The sequence below is a fragment of the Polypterus senegalus genome, chromosome 9 (genome assembly GCF_016835505.1).
Source record: "Polypterus senegalus isolate Bchr_013 chromosome 9, ASM1683550v1, whole genome shotgun sequence".
Lineage (NCBI taxonomy): Eukaryota > Metazoa > Chordata > Cladistia > Polypteriformes > Polypteridae > Polypterus > Polypterus senegalus.
Window position 1 is genome coordinate 127321945 of NC_053162.1, and position 17612 is coordinate 127339556.

At 33.9% G+C, this 17612-nt stretch overlaps 2 protein-coding genes across 7 annotated transcripts in view; one reads left to right on the top strand and one right to left on the bottom strand.

Moving 5' to 3' along the window:
- Positions 1 to 4715, bottom strand: part of coq9 (coenzyme Q9 homolog (S. cerevisiae)) — a 37340-nt gene extending 32625 nt beyond the window's left edge. The window contains exon 1 of the mRNA XM_039763818.1: positions 4610 to 4715. Coding sequence (XP_039619752.1) covers positions 4610 to 4673 — 64 coding nt within the window. The 5' untranslated portion in view covers positions 4674 to 4715. The remainder of the gene's footprint in view (positions 1 to 4609) is intronic.
- Positions 4716 to 4727: 12 nt separating this feature from the next.
- ciapin1 (cytokine induced apoptosis inhibitor 1) overlaps positions 4728 to 17612 on the top strand; it is a 60142-nt gene continuing 47257 nt past the window's right edge. The window contains exons 1-2 of one of the 6 annotated variants that reach the window (XM_039763812.1): positions 4728 to 4889; positions 5934 to 6104. In XM_039763812.1, coding sequence (XP_039619746.1) covers positions 5948 to 6104 — 157 coding nt within the window. In that variant the 5' untranslated portion in view covers positions 4728 to 4889; positions 5934 to 5947. The other 5 variants (XM_039763811.1, XM_039763813.1, XM_039763814.1 and 2 more) reach the window with 5 other exon arrangements.

Genomic DNA, 17612 nt, shown 5'->3' on the forward strand with positions numbered 1-17612 from the left:
ACATTTTTTGGATAGCAAAACAAAACCAATATAAAGGGTAAATCAAGAAGTAAAGGCATTTGAAAATTAAACGGTAACTGTGGCAGATAGGTGATACAACATAATAAATTTGCAGTGGCTAATGTGTAGTTTAAACATTCACAGTGGTCTGGCACTAGTCTAATTAAATCCAGAACATTAGTGAACTTTAATGCTCTGCTGCAGAATTGCACTACTGTTGAAGAACAGCGAGATTTTTTTGGGCAGAGGGAGAGAAAACTGCTACAATTCACCAAAGGATGTTGGCTCAGTACTGAAGTGAAAATAGCATGGCTCAATGAAAAGATTATGAATGGGTAAAAAGGTTTAATGCAAGAAGAACAAGTATAACCAGCAAAGCTCAATCTGGTCAACCATCAATATCGTGCACTCAAGCCCATATCGACATGGTGAATGCCTTCATCAGAGAAGGTTGATTGATTACGTTGTCTACTGTTGCTGCACACTTGAGTATCAGCAGTGGATCTGCACGTCATAGTAAACAATGACCCATGGGTACCGAAAACTTTGTGCAAGACGTATACTGAAACAGCTTACTGATCTGCACAAGCCAACGTCTTTGGTGAATTTCAGCTGGTTTCACTACCTTTCTCCAACAAAATCACACTATGGCATGTTGTTTAACAGTGCCCACATCGGAGGGTCACTAGACTAATGGCAGAATGCTGCACTGGACATGTTTAAGCTACTCATAAGTTATTGCAAACATGCTGTATTAAGTCAGCTTCTAACCACTGCGTTTACAACACAATTTTTAAATTGTCTTTACTTTTAGATTTACCCTTGTGAAATGTGACAAAAACGAGAAATTCTAAAAACTAACACTATATAAGAACTAAAAAGGGAAATAAACTAAATAACTTAAAACTAGCAAATACTGAAAAACTAAAACTACATTTAAAAAAAAAACAAAGAATTAAAAATTAAATAGAAACTACTTGTAAAGCACTTCTATCTGCTTGCTTATTTGCATGAAGTTTGCTATTGAAATAAAATGTATTACTTTTAAGTCATATAAGCAAAATATTAATTTTATTGAGTACAGAGTATTCTTCTACAAACAAATAAAGGAAAGGTAGAACACAACCTATTCAAAGCATCAAACTCACTTTTGATACTTGATGGGTTTATGGCAGCAGACAAATTATTAAGTCCAAGTACTGGGACTTCTTTTTGCATTTTTCTTTCTTTAAATCATTTTGCATCTCGTACAGGTGTGAGAACCTATGCGTCTAATGTAATGAAGCCCCCAATGCATTTTGTTAGCATTGTTATTTGTAATAATGACTGAGAAAATCTTTACTTGCGATTGTATGGAGAACAGAAAAAGTTCTTGACACAGCAGGTTTCAATGGGGATCAACATTAAACAAAACGCAAACAATATTGAAGCATTAAAAAGGCAGGTGTTTAGTCAAAAGCTTAATTTAGTAACAAGCTCTTCATCCCTTCACAAGATGATTTTTCCCCAAAGTGGTTTATTTAAAAATATGTTAAACAAAATGCATGTGTTTGGGATATTAAGAGCATGCAACTAGATATCACACATTTATATATATAAAAAAATAAATAAATAAATAATAAAAAAAAAAAATCACACTACATGAATAAATTCAGGTTTTTAAAATTTTTGGCTGGTGTATTCCTTTCATGTTACGAAGAGGAACACATTTTAAATGAAATATACAATTTTAAAGCATTACCACATTCAAGTTAGGTATTCTGACAAGATTACATACTATTCTAGGACAATATATCTAATCCCAGCTTTCAGGAGAGATTTGAAGTCTTACTTATAGGAAACTGTGCTTACATCAATCTGTGAATTCTAAGAGACAATAGGAATGCAAGGAAGAACAGCTGACGTTGGGTTTCATATCTTTGTTCCAGTCCCAGTCCCAACTGGCCAAAGTTTTTCTCTGTTGCAACATATTTTGGTAAGCAAAAACAAAGAATGGTAATGCTCTCAAAATCTCAGCATTTCCTTCCCCTTGATGGGTAACTACTATTGAATTTTTATCAGTATTTTAGAACTAAAATGTTAACTGAAGGGAGTTTGGCAGTACAAGGCAATAGGCTACATGAAGCATTTGAAAACATATATTTATGTAGCCGCAAGACTTTTAATCACACGTCTGCATATTTTTCATCAATAATTTAAATACAAGATATTCAGATGTCAATTTTTGGTTACGAGTCCTATTAAAATATAAAGGTTCATTGAGCAAAAAGGTCAGATTAAATACTAATCTCTGTGTGTTGGATGTTGTAACTGTATATCCCCTGTCTTTCTATGAAGAATTCTTACAAACTCAAAATTGACTCCTTAATAAAAAAACCAAAAAAAAAAAAACCACTAAGTATGACAGTGAGTCAAGTGATTTTGTGATTAATTGTAAACAGACTGACATTTTGTCTCAGGGATATGATTTAAAATTTATTTTTATTAAATAAAAGGAAACACAATTTCAAAATACCATGTATGAAGAACACCAATACTTTCACCATGTGTTCCTAAGCAAACTACACTTCCATTAACTACCTAATACATCACAAAAGAAACTGAATTACTGAATAGCTAGTATGTCTGGTCCATGAAAGAAATAATGATTAAACTAATTAGGTAAGAATTGATATTAATCTTGCTTATTAAGAATGCAAAATATAGAACATATTGCATAACAAATGTTTAAACCCACAGGACTTTCCATATTTCATCTAAAAACCTTTGTGGTGCTATTCTGGAGGAACAGAAATATATATTTGATGAAGGGAAATATCCCAAGTCGTTAAAAAATTGCAATTTCAGTAACTAACCATGAAAACCCCTAAATTATTCAAGCCATGAATAAACATTTTATTAGGTGCACTTTTGTTTTATGCAAATCATGGATCTGTAAAAAAAGTAAAGAAAACAGAAAATGACAAAATATGCAAAAGAAAAGGTAGCTAAATAGGCATACAATTGTACAATACAACAGCTGTTTTTAAAACAGAAAAAAGGAAGAAAATGCAGTGATGGCAGAGGATTTTTTTAATCTCATACTTAGATGCAGAACATAGATAAAATAAGATTGAGTTTTTGAAGTGAACATAAGATTCTTGACCAATAAATAAGGTAGAGAGGCAGATCTTCAGTTCTAAAAGTTAAATCTCATGTGACTTGTGTGTTTCCTGTTTATGATGTATCTATTTCACAATATCTCAGCAAAAAATGCATGCGTTTTTCAAGTTTTGAGCATAGGACTTGGTAACTAAAATGTTGATTGTGCAACACAAATAAAAGATTTTTTCACCATGTTTTTTCCCCCACATTGTTTGCTGTTGTACATTTGTTGTCATTAGGTTTTATTATATCATACAATGTATCGCCACTCTGCTTGAAAACATGAGATAAAAAAAATTCCAAGGCATCGCTACAAACTACATGGGATAAATCGGTCTATCCATATATCTATCCATTCATTCATCCCATCAAAAATTGGCACAATGCAGGAACAACCTCTGGATGGGACTCCTGACACAGCAAAATTTTATACATATTAAAAAAAAAAAACACACTAAGCATTCTCCAATTGTGAAAAAAATGTCAATGATGGGCACCCTAATAAATGCATAATACCCACACGTGATCAGCTTTGGGATGGTTGCACATGTGAGCGCTATACGACGATTTGGGGTGTCGACACATCTCGAGAAATATAATGTGCCACATGTCAAAAAGAATAAGCTTCCAGTTAAGATAATATTGGCAAAAACGTCGATCGTATGATTGGAAACCACGGCTTTCCACTTCCCCTTATTTCAACGTTTCTTTATGCTCACATTCGTTCAATGCTGACCATTGTTTTATATCATTACCCCAATAACAAATGGTATTTTACCTGACAAACCCAAAAGAACAGACCCATACCATAAAAAGGACAGAACATGCAATATGAATAATCTGAAACCTGCATGTAATGGCGCTATTATTTAATACTTCGTTAACATTTGATCTTAAATAAGTCAAAAGGATTTTTCAGGATCGTTACAATTGAATGGCACATCACAATATACACTTTTTAACCCAAACTTACAATGCAGTAATATTATTAAACATGAAAACATCTACAAACCGGTTGGACTGCAGTTAGAACTGAACTTTCATAGCAGAATACTTCACGGTTTTAAAACAAGTAGTTCATAAAATAAACATTATGTATACATGTGAACACAAGGCAGAATAAAATATATTTACGTGCTAGTTTAAAAAGCTCTTGACCCTGTCACGGCTTGCAACAAGACGGGACTCTCAACTGTTGATTCCAGAGCTCATTTTTCGAAATAGTTGAACATACCGTTGCAACTTTTTACTTCTCCCTCGCACATAAGCTAGATCGATTTAAAGCAACACATCGTTCGGTTCTCAATCGTTTAACATACTATACCGCCCTTCAGCTCACCTTGCACAGACTTACTATTTTAATCCCTTAAAACGTATTCAGAAAATTAAGGCCTCTCTTTTCCCATTCCCACTACACAACCACTTAACACACAGACACCAACACCAACACCAGTCCTCAGCTTACCACTAACTAAACACCGCAGAGAGCCCCCACTTGCAGCCTTCAGCGTTCTGAAGAGCGCCGCCATTTTTGCGAGTGAACGGCTCCGCCTCCTTTACGTCAGAGTGACGCGTCACACCACCTTGAGCTGCAAAGAAGGAAAACGTCTACTGTTCTGGGTTAACCGCCGTAATACTTCATTATTTTATTGATATTTTTACAACGTATTTGCTATATTTTTTTGGTCGTCGCTAAATAAAACTATTAGAACCGGACCGGCCACAGCAGTCATAGTGTACTACAGGTGAGAAACTATGCGAGGTCCAATATTAAACATCTGTTTTAATGTCTTTCTTTACCTTATTGTTTGTATCATATAGAATTGAAAATTCCGTATTTGGCGAGTACAGTTCCAGTGGTAGTTTGTGTTTGTTGTGTTAAATTAGTTGTAAAGCCCATTGGGACACTAGAGGAAGCTGAATGGAAACGTGACCTGAGTCATGGTCTGTCATTGTTTGGCTAGATGGCATTGAAGTTAGCGAAAACTGCACTTCTCTTCTAAAATTTTACCAAACATTACTTGCAAAAAACGTATACTTTGTTGGAACAGCATGACGTCGGATACTAGTATTTTATGCTAATACTACACGGGGTGACAGCCAAAGGTTGGGAGACGCCAATTAAATTAGTAATGCAGAAGATGTAACATCCTGGGTTTTGGGATTCAATAAACTGATGAAGAGGGCCCAGAAGATAACGAGTAGGTTGATCCAGAGCTTATATGCTTAATAGTATCGCAGAGAGAGCACAAGCCCTGTAGGTTCAAGGTGAAATATTGAGTACCGGTTAGCATTCGGGTGGGATTTTTTGAAAGCGCCTGTAATAGAGAACTTTAATGTTGCAGATGTTTGATTTAAGATGTGTTTAAAATTTTCTTCACGTGCTCGGTATTAATAGTGAGTTACTATTAAGCGCATGACAAAGCAAAATTCGCCAACTGGCTTGCCTTCTTGTTTGTCTTATTATTTGTGAAACACCGTAAGGTATATAATTGAAGAATTGCCATATCCCATATAATATATGCTTTAACAGAAATCCTTTAAACTATTTTTCTATACTTAGGATTATACTAAACCAAACAATAATTATTGTCCGTATATTTATTTTTCTGGAAGGTTTACGCAAGCAGCTTTCGTTTTGATTCTCGTGAAGTGCTTTGAAAATATGAAAAGCTATTGACGAAATATGTACTAATTACTTTTATGAGGAGACTATATAAATATAAAGAATTATTGTTATTAGTTAAGAAACGGATGAGCATAATTTTAACCAAATCCTATTTTTCCAGGTTTTTGCATTGGAATGAGTGACTTGGAAGTGCAGGCTGGTGAGAATGTGGTGCTAATCTGGGGAGCACCGTCTTCACCTGAGGCACTGCAGCGTCTGCAACAACTTTTAGAGGATGCAGTCGGCGCAGATGGGCAAATTGTTGTTGAAAATTTGGAGGGGCTTTCACTTAGTAAGTAATTTTATTATTCAGGGTGGTACATTTAGAAGTGGCATTCATTGAGCACGTATAGTAGAGACTGAAATTACTCTGTCATGTTGCAAAGATAAATAATTAAGTGTTCAATGAAAACATTACCATTTACTCAAACAAAATCTCTAACATATTGCATATGTGATACATATCTTGGAACTGTTTATATTCTGTTTAATTGTAACATAATTCTGCAGACACTAAACAGGTCACTGCCAAACAAATTGAATGTGTGTTGTAGATTCTTGTTTTATCTATGTATATTCTTTCATTTTTTTAACATAAGATTTATTTGTCATTGGTCAAGGGGGAGGTGCAAAAATATAATAATGCCATTCGTTTAAGCATCACTGAGGAGTCTACTGTATTCTGCTACTAGTCAGTGTTCTGAAAATATATACAAGTCCAAAAAATACAGTACCTTGTGATCAGTATTTCTTTATGCAGCTTGCATTGTGCTATATTTCTCATGCACAAGGTAAAGGAGAGTGACAAGTGACAAATCCTGGCATTCTTATACACAACACCTTTATCAGCTCCTGAATCTGTTTATAGAGATAGCATGTTGATTTTTTTTTCCTGAAGTAAACTTAACCACCACAAAAATCAATAGTTAATTTAGCTTTACTCGACTACTTGTGTCTTGGGTTCTTGTTACAATTTAGTTAACACTGGGGACAGAGTTATAATGAAAGAAAGTAAAAAAATTAGGAAGCAGTTAAGATTGTGCAGTCATTGTTCTGTAACTGTGTATCTCATTACAGCATATGCATCCAAGCAGAACTAATTGGGGCTGGTTTGGTCTTTTTCTTTAGTTCATTTTAAAATCAACTTAAATGTAATAATAAAGAGCAAGCATTTTTCTGCAGATCATGCAGGTATTGATTGAACATGCACAGTGAAGAGCAATTTATATAATATTTTTATTATTACTTGTTATTTGACTGACAACTTTGTCCCAGGCATCTTACAACATTTGAGAGATATAATTGGCTAAATTTTTTTGTTTTTCCAATTGAAGCACAGGCAAGTGAAGTGAATTACCCCTGGTTAGATTTTGACATTAGTGGGATTTGAACCCACAGTCTCAGGGTTGGATGTCCAAAGTCTTAACCAATACAACACAGTCTTTCTAATAGTGTAAGTTTTCTTAAACAAATTGCAACTTAATGCCCACCTGCTGTACTTGTACCCACCCACATCTGAGATGAAGAAGTAAACATGACTTGTTAATACTTTCAAGCTTAACCCATAGAAAGTTAATTTAATAAGGAAGCCTCTTATTAAATTTTTGCAATCCCTTATATGACCATTATGGTTGTGTTCAAAGTTTTAATATGGCAATGTATTGTGAATAATGCCTTGGCAATCTGTGAATCGATGCAGCGATTGATTTATCAATTTTTACAAATATTATATATTTTGTATGAAGCATGCGCATATGAGGAAATAATGCTTTAAAATATGAGTGTAAACAATATCGGTCAGGTGGCAAATCTATTTAACAGCTCATGCTTTGAAAGTGCCAGCTCTCTTGTCTTCTTGTAAGTGTTCATTTGAAGTGAACTTGAATGTGTGTTTGTTGGTGCATAATAAAAGCATGCAGAGAGTTCCCAGAAATGAAGCAGCCAGACCATTTTTACTCCATCTGTCTATACTTTACCCGTAGTTTGACCACTTCTTTGACATGTCATGTTGGTGTATCCATTTTATGTGCGATGAGTGCATTTCTTTGTACATCCCACAGTATGTTAAACTTAGGGTCAAGAGAAGAAACACATTTTCTGAAAGATGGCATGTCACATAGCCTTGTAGATGTGCCAGTTTCGATAAGCAGGTTTACTTGAGCTTCTTTGGTGTTTGAAAGACTTTGCTGTGCAAGCTGCTGCCCTCAATTTGTAAATCTGATTTTAATGTTTCCTACCTTGTCAATCAATCAATCAATCAATCAACATTTATTTATATAGCACATATTCATACAAAAAAATGTAGCTCAAAGTGCTTTACAAAATGAATAGAGAAATAGAAGACACAATAAAAGATAAACATAAGTCAACATTAATTAACATAGAATAAGAGTAAGGTCCGATGGCCAGGGTGGACAGAAAAAACAAAAAAAACTCCAAAGGCTGGAGAAAAAAATAAAATCTGTAGGGGTTCCAGACCAAGAGACCGCCCAGTCCCCTCTGGGCAATCTACCTAACATAAATCAAACAGTCCTCTTTGTATTTAGGGTTTTCATGGAAGGACCTGATGATGATGGTCACGTAGACTTCTGGCTTTCAGTCCATCAATGTTGGTGCATCATGATGCTTTGAGTAGGTGGAGGTGGCGCATGTAACATGCATACTTAAACTTGCATGTGTGTTCTGATTGTTCGCATTTTTTAGCCTTTCTTTTTCTTTGCCATAAATGCAAGGCAGGGTAATTTGTAAGGCTGTTGAGGTTTGTAGGGCTTTTACCCTTAATCTGTACAGCACACAACAGGCCCTGAACACCATGCACTTACTATTGTTGCTTTCAGTGTTACTTTCGAAAAACTCCCTTGCAGTTCTTTGCCATTTTCTTCTGGCCTTGTTGATTGCGGATGCCATCTTGGTCATTGAAATGTTAGGTACTGAATTTCACCACCTACATGGCAGGTGTGGAATTTTATGAAAAATACAGCAATAGATTCTACCATGTTTTTTTACATATAAGAAAACGGAAATTTTTGTAATTTATTGTTTTATTTTAGATAGTCTTTTCAGCTAGTGAAAAGATTCAGGGTTTTTTTTTTTAGTTTTTCATCTTGGGCCTGTTAATTATTTTATTGAAATTTTTGAGAATGTTTTTTCATTAATAGTTTTAGTTCTTAATTTTTGTTTATGGTAATAACTTTGGATGGCACAGTAGTTAGCGCTGCTGCATCACAGCCCAGATCACATTTTTAGCAGCAATATTGAGCCAACATATTTAATGCTTCCCTAGCCCTTGGGGACTATTAAAACACCTTTGCACTGCTGTAATACACTCAAAACTAGTTCAGATTCTTCTTTCCCATTGACTTCAATGCATTTCACTGAATTCTGTAAAGTTCACAAACATTTCAGTGATTTTGCCAACTTGTGATGAAGCAAACCCTGCAGGCTTTGCTCATCATTAGTCTTCATACCAAGAGGCTAGCAGCAAACAGTGCACCTCATAAAAAATCAGCTTAGCCAGTTGAACTAAAGTCGTTATGTATTAAAAATATTTTATTTGTATATGTTTATTTTAAATATAAAGTATCTGTATTACAGTATAATTGCATTATTACTTTTAAGGTATATATCACATGTATCTAATTATATTAAGTATAATATGTGCATATACTTTTCAGACTAAATATAGTGCTTCTGTTGACACAGCTTCATAGGTTAACAGTTGGTAATTTGACTGATGTTTCTTTTCATAAGGATCATTTTAATCAACTAATGCAATAATAATAAATACATTTTATTTATATAGCACCTTTCCCATTCTTACCATGCTTCACAGAAGTTCAAAATAAACAACAGAGAAAAAAACAAAAAAGGTCAAATATACAATTTTAGATACAAAGTAATATCAAAACTCTAAATAAAGATAGAAACAGGAAACACAGCCAAGACAGCCTGAAAGCAAGCCAGACAATAATTACAACAGACAATAAACCAGGATAAAAAAAAATACAAATACTAGAAGAAAGTCCCAAACAAATGACATATTTTTTGATACAAAAAAAAATCATCCTGAGTAACTGGGCAGATGGACGAACTAAAAGAAATGCGTTTTAAGTTGTTTTTTTAAAGAATGAATTGGGTCAGCTAATTTATTATTGTGCAAAAAATAATATAGTAAAACTATCAGTAATCACTTGTTAAAGTCCTAAAATACAATATTAGGGATGGAGAATTTAAGAAACATCACCTTTAGTTGTTTCTGACAAATCAGAGGTCAGTACTTAACAATTTAAGACCAAACAAATTGTGGTATTTCAAAGCATTCAGTTCCTGGAGTGGGTATGCCAAGTACAAAAGCTGAAAACGCCTTGCCTGGAGATACCAAACATCATTTGATCACATATATGTCAGTAGTCTACTGTAGGTTAAGAATTTACTTTGATTTTGATAGGTCTACTGTTATCCAAATCATGCCATGTTACTACTGTTAGCAGCAGCTGAGATCCAAGGTCTTGCTGTACTTCGCAGTATTAGTGTGTGACCCTGACCAGATGGTACAATCCTTTGGGGGACCACAGATTAAAAAAATTGCAAACTCCTGCTACAAACTGTTTACATTTATACAAATGATATTTGCATCAAAATGTTACACTGCAAACTAAGGGAATGTATTTAGAGCAAAGAAGATACAGCTGCTTTGTTTTCTTAGCATCCAAAGTTTCACTTAGACGTTTCTTAGTCATTGTTTTCTTAGCCTCCAAAGTTTCACTTAGACGTTTCTTTGTCCATATATTTTAGTAGTATTTATTTAAAAACGAAGTTTTCTTAATAAATTAGAATTACATTATTAAAATATGGCCTGATTTTTTTAACACTAGTTACCAGAGCCTACGAAAAAACTCGTAGATCCGTCCCACCTTAAATCCCTTCTCACCTCTCCATCCGCATCATTTGTCCTTTAAATGTGTTGATAAGCAGCAAGCAGTCTGCTATCACATCCCCCACTGCCGCACAGTTTTCTCAGCTCAAGTCTGTTTACCTGCGTGTCAGTTGCTTGGAGTTGTATAGAGTGAGAAGTCAAGCAAAATGAAATCTTTTATAAAAACTATATCGTTATTTGGAACACGTGCATTTCATGTGTGTTCTGTGTCTACAGCGATCTATGTAAACCCATCATTAAAAAAGAAATGTTTTTCATGTTTTAGTAATAATTGACCAAATGTAGACATGAAGTTTATAATGTGTGAAGCCTGAAGTCCAAATATCAAAGAAACACTTTCACAAAAGGTACAAATGCAACAGAACAAGTGCGCTTATATTCAAAAATATAACTGCAGAAAAACAACATGCATTAGGGTGTGGCATTGACACGCATTTACTACGACAGCTTCAGTGGCGCAATGGTATCAACAGTTCACTGGTAATCAAAACTTCATGGGTTCAATCCCCAATGAGTCCAATTTGAGAAGTCAGCTGCTTTTGATCTTACTATTTTAGAATAAAAACATGCATTTGATTTCAGTCTGGGTTTCATTTCATTCAGTTTCATTTTCTCAGTCGTGTTCATGATCCTACCCTACCCGAAGCTGTCGTAGTAAATGCATGTCAATGTCACACCCTAATGCGTGTTGTTTCTCTGCAGTTAATATTTTTGAATAAAAGCACACTTGTTCTATTGTATTTGTACCTTTTGTGAAAGTGTTTCTTTGATATTTGGACTTCTGGCTTCACACATTATAAACTTCATGTCTACATTTGGTCAATTATTACTAAAACATGAGAAAGTTTCTTTTTTAACGATGTGTTTACATATATCGCTGTAGACACGGAACACGCATGAAAAGCATGTGTTCCAAATAACAATATAGTATTTATAAAAGGTGTGATTTTTCTTGATTTCTCACTCTGTACAACTCCAAGCAACTGACACGAAGGTAAACAGACTTGAGCTGAGAAAACTGTATGCCGGTGGGGGATGTGATCGCAGACTGCTTGTTGCTTATCAACACATTTAAAGGACAAAAGACGCTGACGGAGAGGTGAGAAGCGATTTAAGGTGGGATGTATCTACGAGTTTTTTCGTAGTTTTAGTGTAAGAACATCAACCTCGACAGGGCTGCTGCAGTAATTTGAAAACTACTAGTTTTTGGCAGTATATTGAGGATTAGTTTATAGAGGCAGACATATTAAGTTATTTGAAAAATGCATCTTTTGAAAAAGGAACAAGTGTTATTATTTTGAATCGAATCCAATCACAAATTGTTAGGTACAAATTAAAAATCAAATTGAATTTACAAGTCACTATTATTTCATTGCTCTAGTACTCTTGTTTTATCGGCTTCTTCAACAGTCACATGGGTGGGGTTCCTTTCAAAGCATGAAGATGCGATAATATATAAAAATAGTTGGGTAGCAGAGTTGTGATCTAGGAATTGGGGTTCTTGATTATCAGAAGTGCCAATACGCATACATGTACTGTCGATACTCATAAGGCAAAAGATGAGAATGTCATCACTGCATATCAGCCCACTTCAGCATCAGTAAAATTAATCATATCACAAATTTATTTTTGGTTGGCAGCATTCTCTAAAGACAACATCATAATTATCATTGGTTTGTAGTACTTTATTTTTCTGCTTTTTCGTATCTCTGTATTGTTTTTAGTTGCACTGTTGTTTAACATTTGGAAAATGCATACTTGAGTATTCTACAGGAAGCACGTTAAAATGTGATAACAGCACGTGAATTTGAACTGACCCCTTCAAAAAGTGATAGTTTTAAGATTTGATAAAAAAAATTAATGTTGCTGTCTTCGCTTTCTTTTTCCATCTCCACAGTTAATACTAGTATATACTGTACTAAGTCTGAAGGTAACAGAACAACCACTTTTCACCATGTGTGTTACTTTTTCAAGACGTAACAAAGACAGCTTCCTGATGTGATAAAACCTTGGTAAAAATGATACATGAACATTTCTACCAGTGTCTCATTTCTACCTGTGTATTGTAGTGTGCACCACAAGTATTATCATTCTTGTAATTCATTTTTGGTGGTAAAGTTAATTGAAATGTTCTACAACACCACAAAAAGGTTTATGCCCTGCAGAATCTGTCTGCTGTTGCTTGTTCTCGAATAGGATTAGACACTGCTTATCATTTTTTCCACAAAAAAGTGTCTTGTGTAATCTATTAAAGTTTTATCATTAAAAAATAAAATTTTAATTTCTAAAAAGAAAATGTATTCATATATCACAACCTTAAATACAGAGAGCAGGGCAAAGTTCCAGATATAGGGACTTGGTTCATTTTGTAGGAACCCCGGATCCTGTGATGAACTATCATCAGTAATGATAGCTATCATGTTTGGGGCACTTGGAAACCTGAATAAAAGTTTAGTTGAAAAAAAAAAAAAAAATCCCCTGTATCTTCCCAGATGCTGAGTTATGTATACTGTAGTTGGCCCCTAAAAAGTTGCAGCTGAAACAGCAAGTCTCTTCTCAAGGGACAAATGTTGTCAATCTCCCATGCCTGTACTAGAATGGGGGAACTTATCCATATAGTATTTACAATATCACACATAAAAAGAAGGCAATGAACATCATTTACAAACCAGACACAAATAAATATCACTAACTTTACATAAATACTGCTTTAAGTTCAAATTCTTTACTTGAAATGTTTTTTTTTTTTGCAGTGGGCTAAACATTTACATTTTGAAAACGATAAAAATCTTCTGACAGCCTCACAATTGCACTTAGAAGCGGAATTCTAAAGTTGTTACAAAGTTAAAGTACAATATTTAACAACTTTGCAGTACTGATTTACTGATGATAATCAGCATTGACAAATCAATCCTAACTTAGACTCGCCTCCCTGAGCCTGCTCTAGAAAGAAAAGGTAAACCACTTTATATACATTTAAAAAAAATTCTCTACTGTACCAGGCATGCAAGAACATGAAGAGTGGAATTATTAAAGTATGCTTTTATTTAACAGACATTCTTTGTAACAATCTCATATTTAACAAACAATAATTTAAGTCTACATTTCCCAGCTGAAATAGTTGTTTTCCTCTGAGGCGCGGTAACAAAAGACTGAAGAATCTAATCCCCCTAAGTCCCTTCTTTATGCACTAGCTGTCTTTTAGTTTTCCTGACCATGTCTTCTGTAGTACTTTTTTATTTTGTATTTTTAGGTGTTCGTGGTTCCAGCTTATGTATAAAGTTATTTTTTAAAAGCTATATTGAATGGCTCATTCTATCCTTTATTTTAACATTTGCTATTTTTGACACAAGGCTTTAAGGTTCAAAAGCTTATTTCTCCCTAAACCTCTGCTCACATTTTCAGTTTCTTAAGTAGCATATGCACATGTGCAAATTGACATCTGTAAGGTAATTTGTAAGAACGTCAGTAAGCACAGTAGTACCAATTTGCCTAAGAAATGGTTTAACCCATTTATCTTCCTAGAAATGATGCTAGACTGCTTCCTAGTTTGCTTTTTATTATTTTTTTTCTGAGATGTTGAATTGCAGTTCTTGAAGTCGACTGTGCTCTCCTTAATTAGAGTTAACATGTACAACCTTGCTATTAGGAGGGATTCATTATAAATTGTGCATCATTATATTGGTATCAGTCGATAGTTACATTAAAAAAAAAAAAGTATTGAATCTAATGTCTAGTTCTTAATATAGAGTGCTAATATGATGGCACATTAAGTATGCACCACAGAAGCAAGCCTGCTTGCTGAAAACACTGTTTAGTTAAGTGTTTAAAATGTTTGTGGTATAGTCAATTTTTATCAATGAAAGTACAAAGCACTTGTTATTTAGCTGGTGGAAAGTTAATGTGTAATTTGAGTTTCCATAGTCATCAGGGTACAGACAAGTGTTTCTGCCTAAATTAGCTTTAAATGGGTAAAGCTTACATAATGAACACCAGCAGTTCCCAAGTGGTTTTAATTAAAGAATGCTTTTCAACGTGGTAAAAAAAAAAAATGGAACCCTGAAAATTTGTGTTTGTCAGATAAAACAACAAATAAAAAAAAATAGAATAAAAAAGAATATTCAAATGAATAAAACAAAATTAATATAAATTGATGTAAATTGTTCATTAATGTGAAGTATTAAACTTCATTCTTTTTAGTACTCATTTACATTTGGCTTATTTGTGGATTGCTGAATTCTAGTATCGGGATTAGCATCCAACTTGCTTCTGTATTGTGTTTTTGTCGCAGTGTAGACAGAAAATCTGCTTTCACATAAACGTGGTACTGAATGGTAGCAAGCAATAAATTTACTTTTTGAATAAATTTGGGTATTTTTATTTTTAAGTCACATCAAAATTAATTTAAAAAAAACTTCTTCCAGTCTTGTGTTTAACTTGCTGTCTGATGTCCGGTTAATGAAATTTTCAAATTCTGAAGTAGGTAGTTGGAACATGGACATGGAAAGGTTTGAAAAACCCAATAGTTACTGCTATAATTCATAAAATGAAAATATTAATTTAATGCTACAATTATTGTTTTAGAAGAAACATTTCCTTTTCAATTATATTGCCAATTCCATGGTTTGATTCCTGAAAAAAGTCATTTTGAAGATGGAATAGTATCCATATTGTAATATTTTTCAACTTCCAGGATCCATCATTGTAACTTTAGTAATAATGATTGTAATTCATCTTTTATGTTGAAAATGTTTATTTTTTTCCCTTGAAGAGAGAGAAATGTCATTTAAGTTTGTGAATATATCTGTGAGATAAAGTGTTTCGCTAAACCATGAAACACTTGTAATGTGTTCTGCTAGTGGAAATTTATCATTGTGTAAGAATATGTCAAACTCTTCTTGTAATTCAAACAATCCGATAAGAATGTTACACACAACAGTTATCTAATATTGGTATGTAACTGCAAAGATTTATGTTCAGTACCCATGTGTTCATTTGGAAGTTTGAAAAATCTTGTTTTTATTGGTTGAGTTTTCACAAAGGTAGTCATTTTCACTGCTCCATTTAACATACATTTTAAAGATGAAGGGATATTTCAAGCTACAAATTCATGTTTATGAAAAACACAGTGACTATTTGTACATGTTTTTTGCAATTTTTTTTTAGTTTGTGTCACTGCTTGTTTCACTGGTCCTCCCATTGACTTTGCACCATCTCTACTAGGGCTGGGTATCGGCACTGATGTCCCTATTTGATTTGATTCCAATTCACAATGCCCCAATTCAATATCATTTTCTTAAAATTTTATCTTGACCAAATTAGTGTGCACTAATATTTTTGAAGTGGTGACTTTTTTAGAAATTGTTTAACCATGCATAGAGAACATTAATATAATGTGACAAATTTAATTAACACTTTTATTTGAAGAATGTCTACATAGTGACATTTAAGAGGAAATTACTTGATTAGTAATAAACAGTTAACATCAGTATTTGGAAGATGTGGAACAAAATATCATTGCTCCTTTTTAAAAAAAAAAACAAAAAACAAAAAACTTTTTTCGCAGCACTACACTCATTCAACATTCACCGTAATTTAACTGTCCTGTATCACCTTATCAGAGTCCACACATATTAAATGGGATGGCTCCTTGTTTTAATACAATGCAATAGCATCTACTTTATAAAAATCTATATAATTTTGCAAATATTATATTATATAATAGTCAATTATTGCTCCTTAAATAATGTTGTTATCCAGTAACCTATTTGTGTGCTATGAATCTCCGTGTAGGCACTCTTTAACTAAATGGTTGTTCAATAGGGGAATAAATTTGGCTATTTTAAAATAATCTTGAATTAGTCTAATTTAAAGATACAGCAGGAAGACGTGTGTTTTTGAATAACTACAAGTTACTGTACCAGTCATGCTAATCAGTTTTGAAACTGTGTCCTGAAAGTCCTCGGACAAAATGAGAGCTTATACTTGTTGACAACAGCAGTGAATGAATGGAACATAAAAGAAAAAGATCTGGCCACCTTGACTGATAATACCGCTATTATGAAGCTATTTCACATCAGCTGCTTTGAGCACACACTCATTTTTGTAAAATATCACAAAATTCCAAACGCCTGCTTGCTTTGCCAGGTGATGCGTATTGTAGGGTCTCTTTATAGATAACAAAGTCTATAGCAGTTTTTATTTTTTTGGAGCATGAGGTGACTTCAATGGAAGCTTGGAGCTAAACACTAGGGCTGCAGCAATTAGTCGACGTAATCGACGATGTCGACTACAAAAAATCGTCAACACTGATTTTTTATTGTCGACGCGTCATAAACAGAACCTTCAATAGAGGCTCCAGTCACAAAGAACCATATTGGTTTTTGTAACTGCAATGCACTACACTAAAGTCTGGGGGCAGTATCGTTTGTTATTGTTTGTCAAGACTGCACACAGTCCTACCAACGAAGAACGTCTGAGGAGAAGAAGAATGTAGAGGAAAATAAACGTGGTAGCAATGGCGAGTTGGATAGAGGAGGGGGAAGGAGATGGAAAAAAATTGAAACAGAAACTTTCTAAAGTGTGGGAGCACTTCACCGAAAAAGAAAAAAAAGTTGAATGCAGATTATGCAAAGCGGAGTTTTCTTTTCTGTGTATATCAATGATAGTTAACCCTTAAACCGACACATATTTAGGGGTTAATGCACCCCTGGACGCCAAATACTTTTTAGCTGCACTTTTTAAGTAAACGTCACAATTCACAAAGAAAATGTGAAATTTTAATGGAACACGTATTTTTTTCATGCAAAGAGCATTACAATTACTGCAACACTGATCATTTTGCACACTGCAAATGAACTGTAA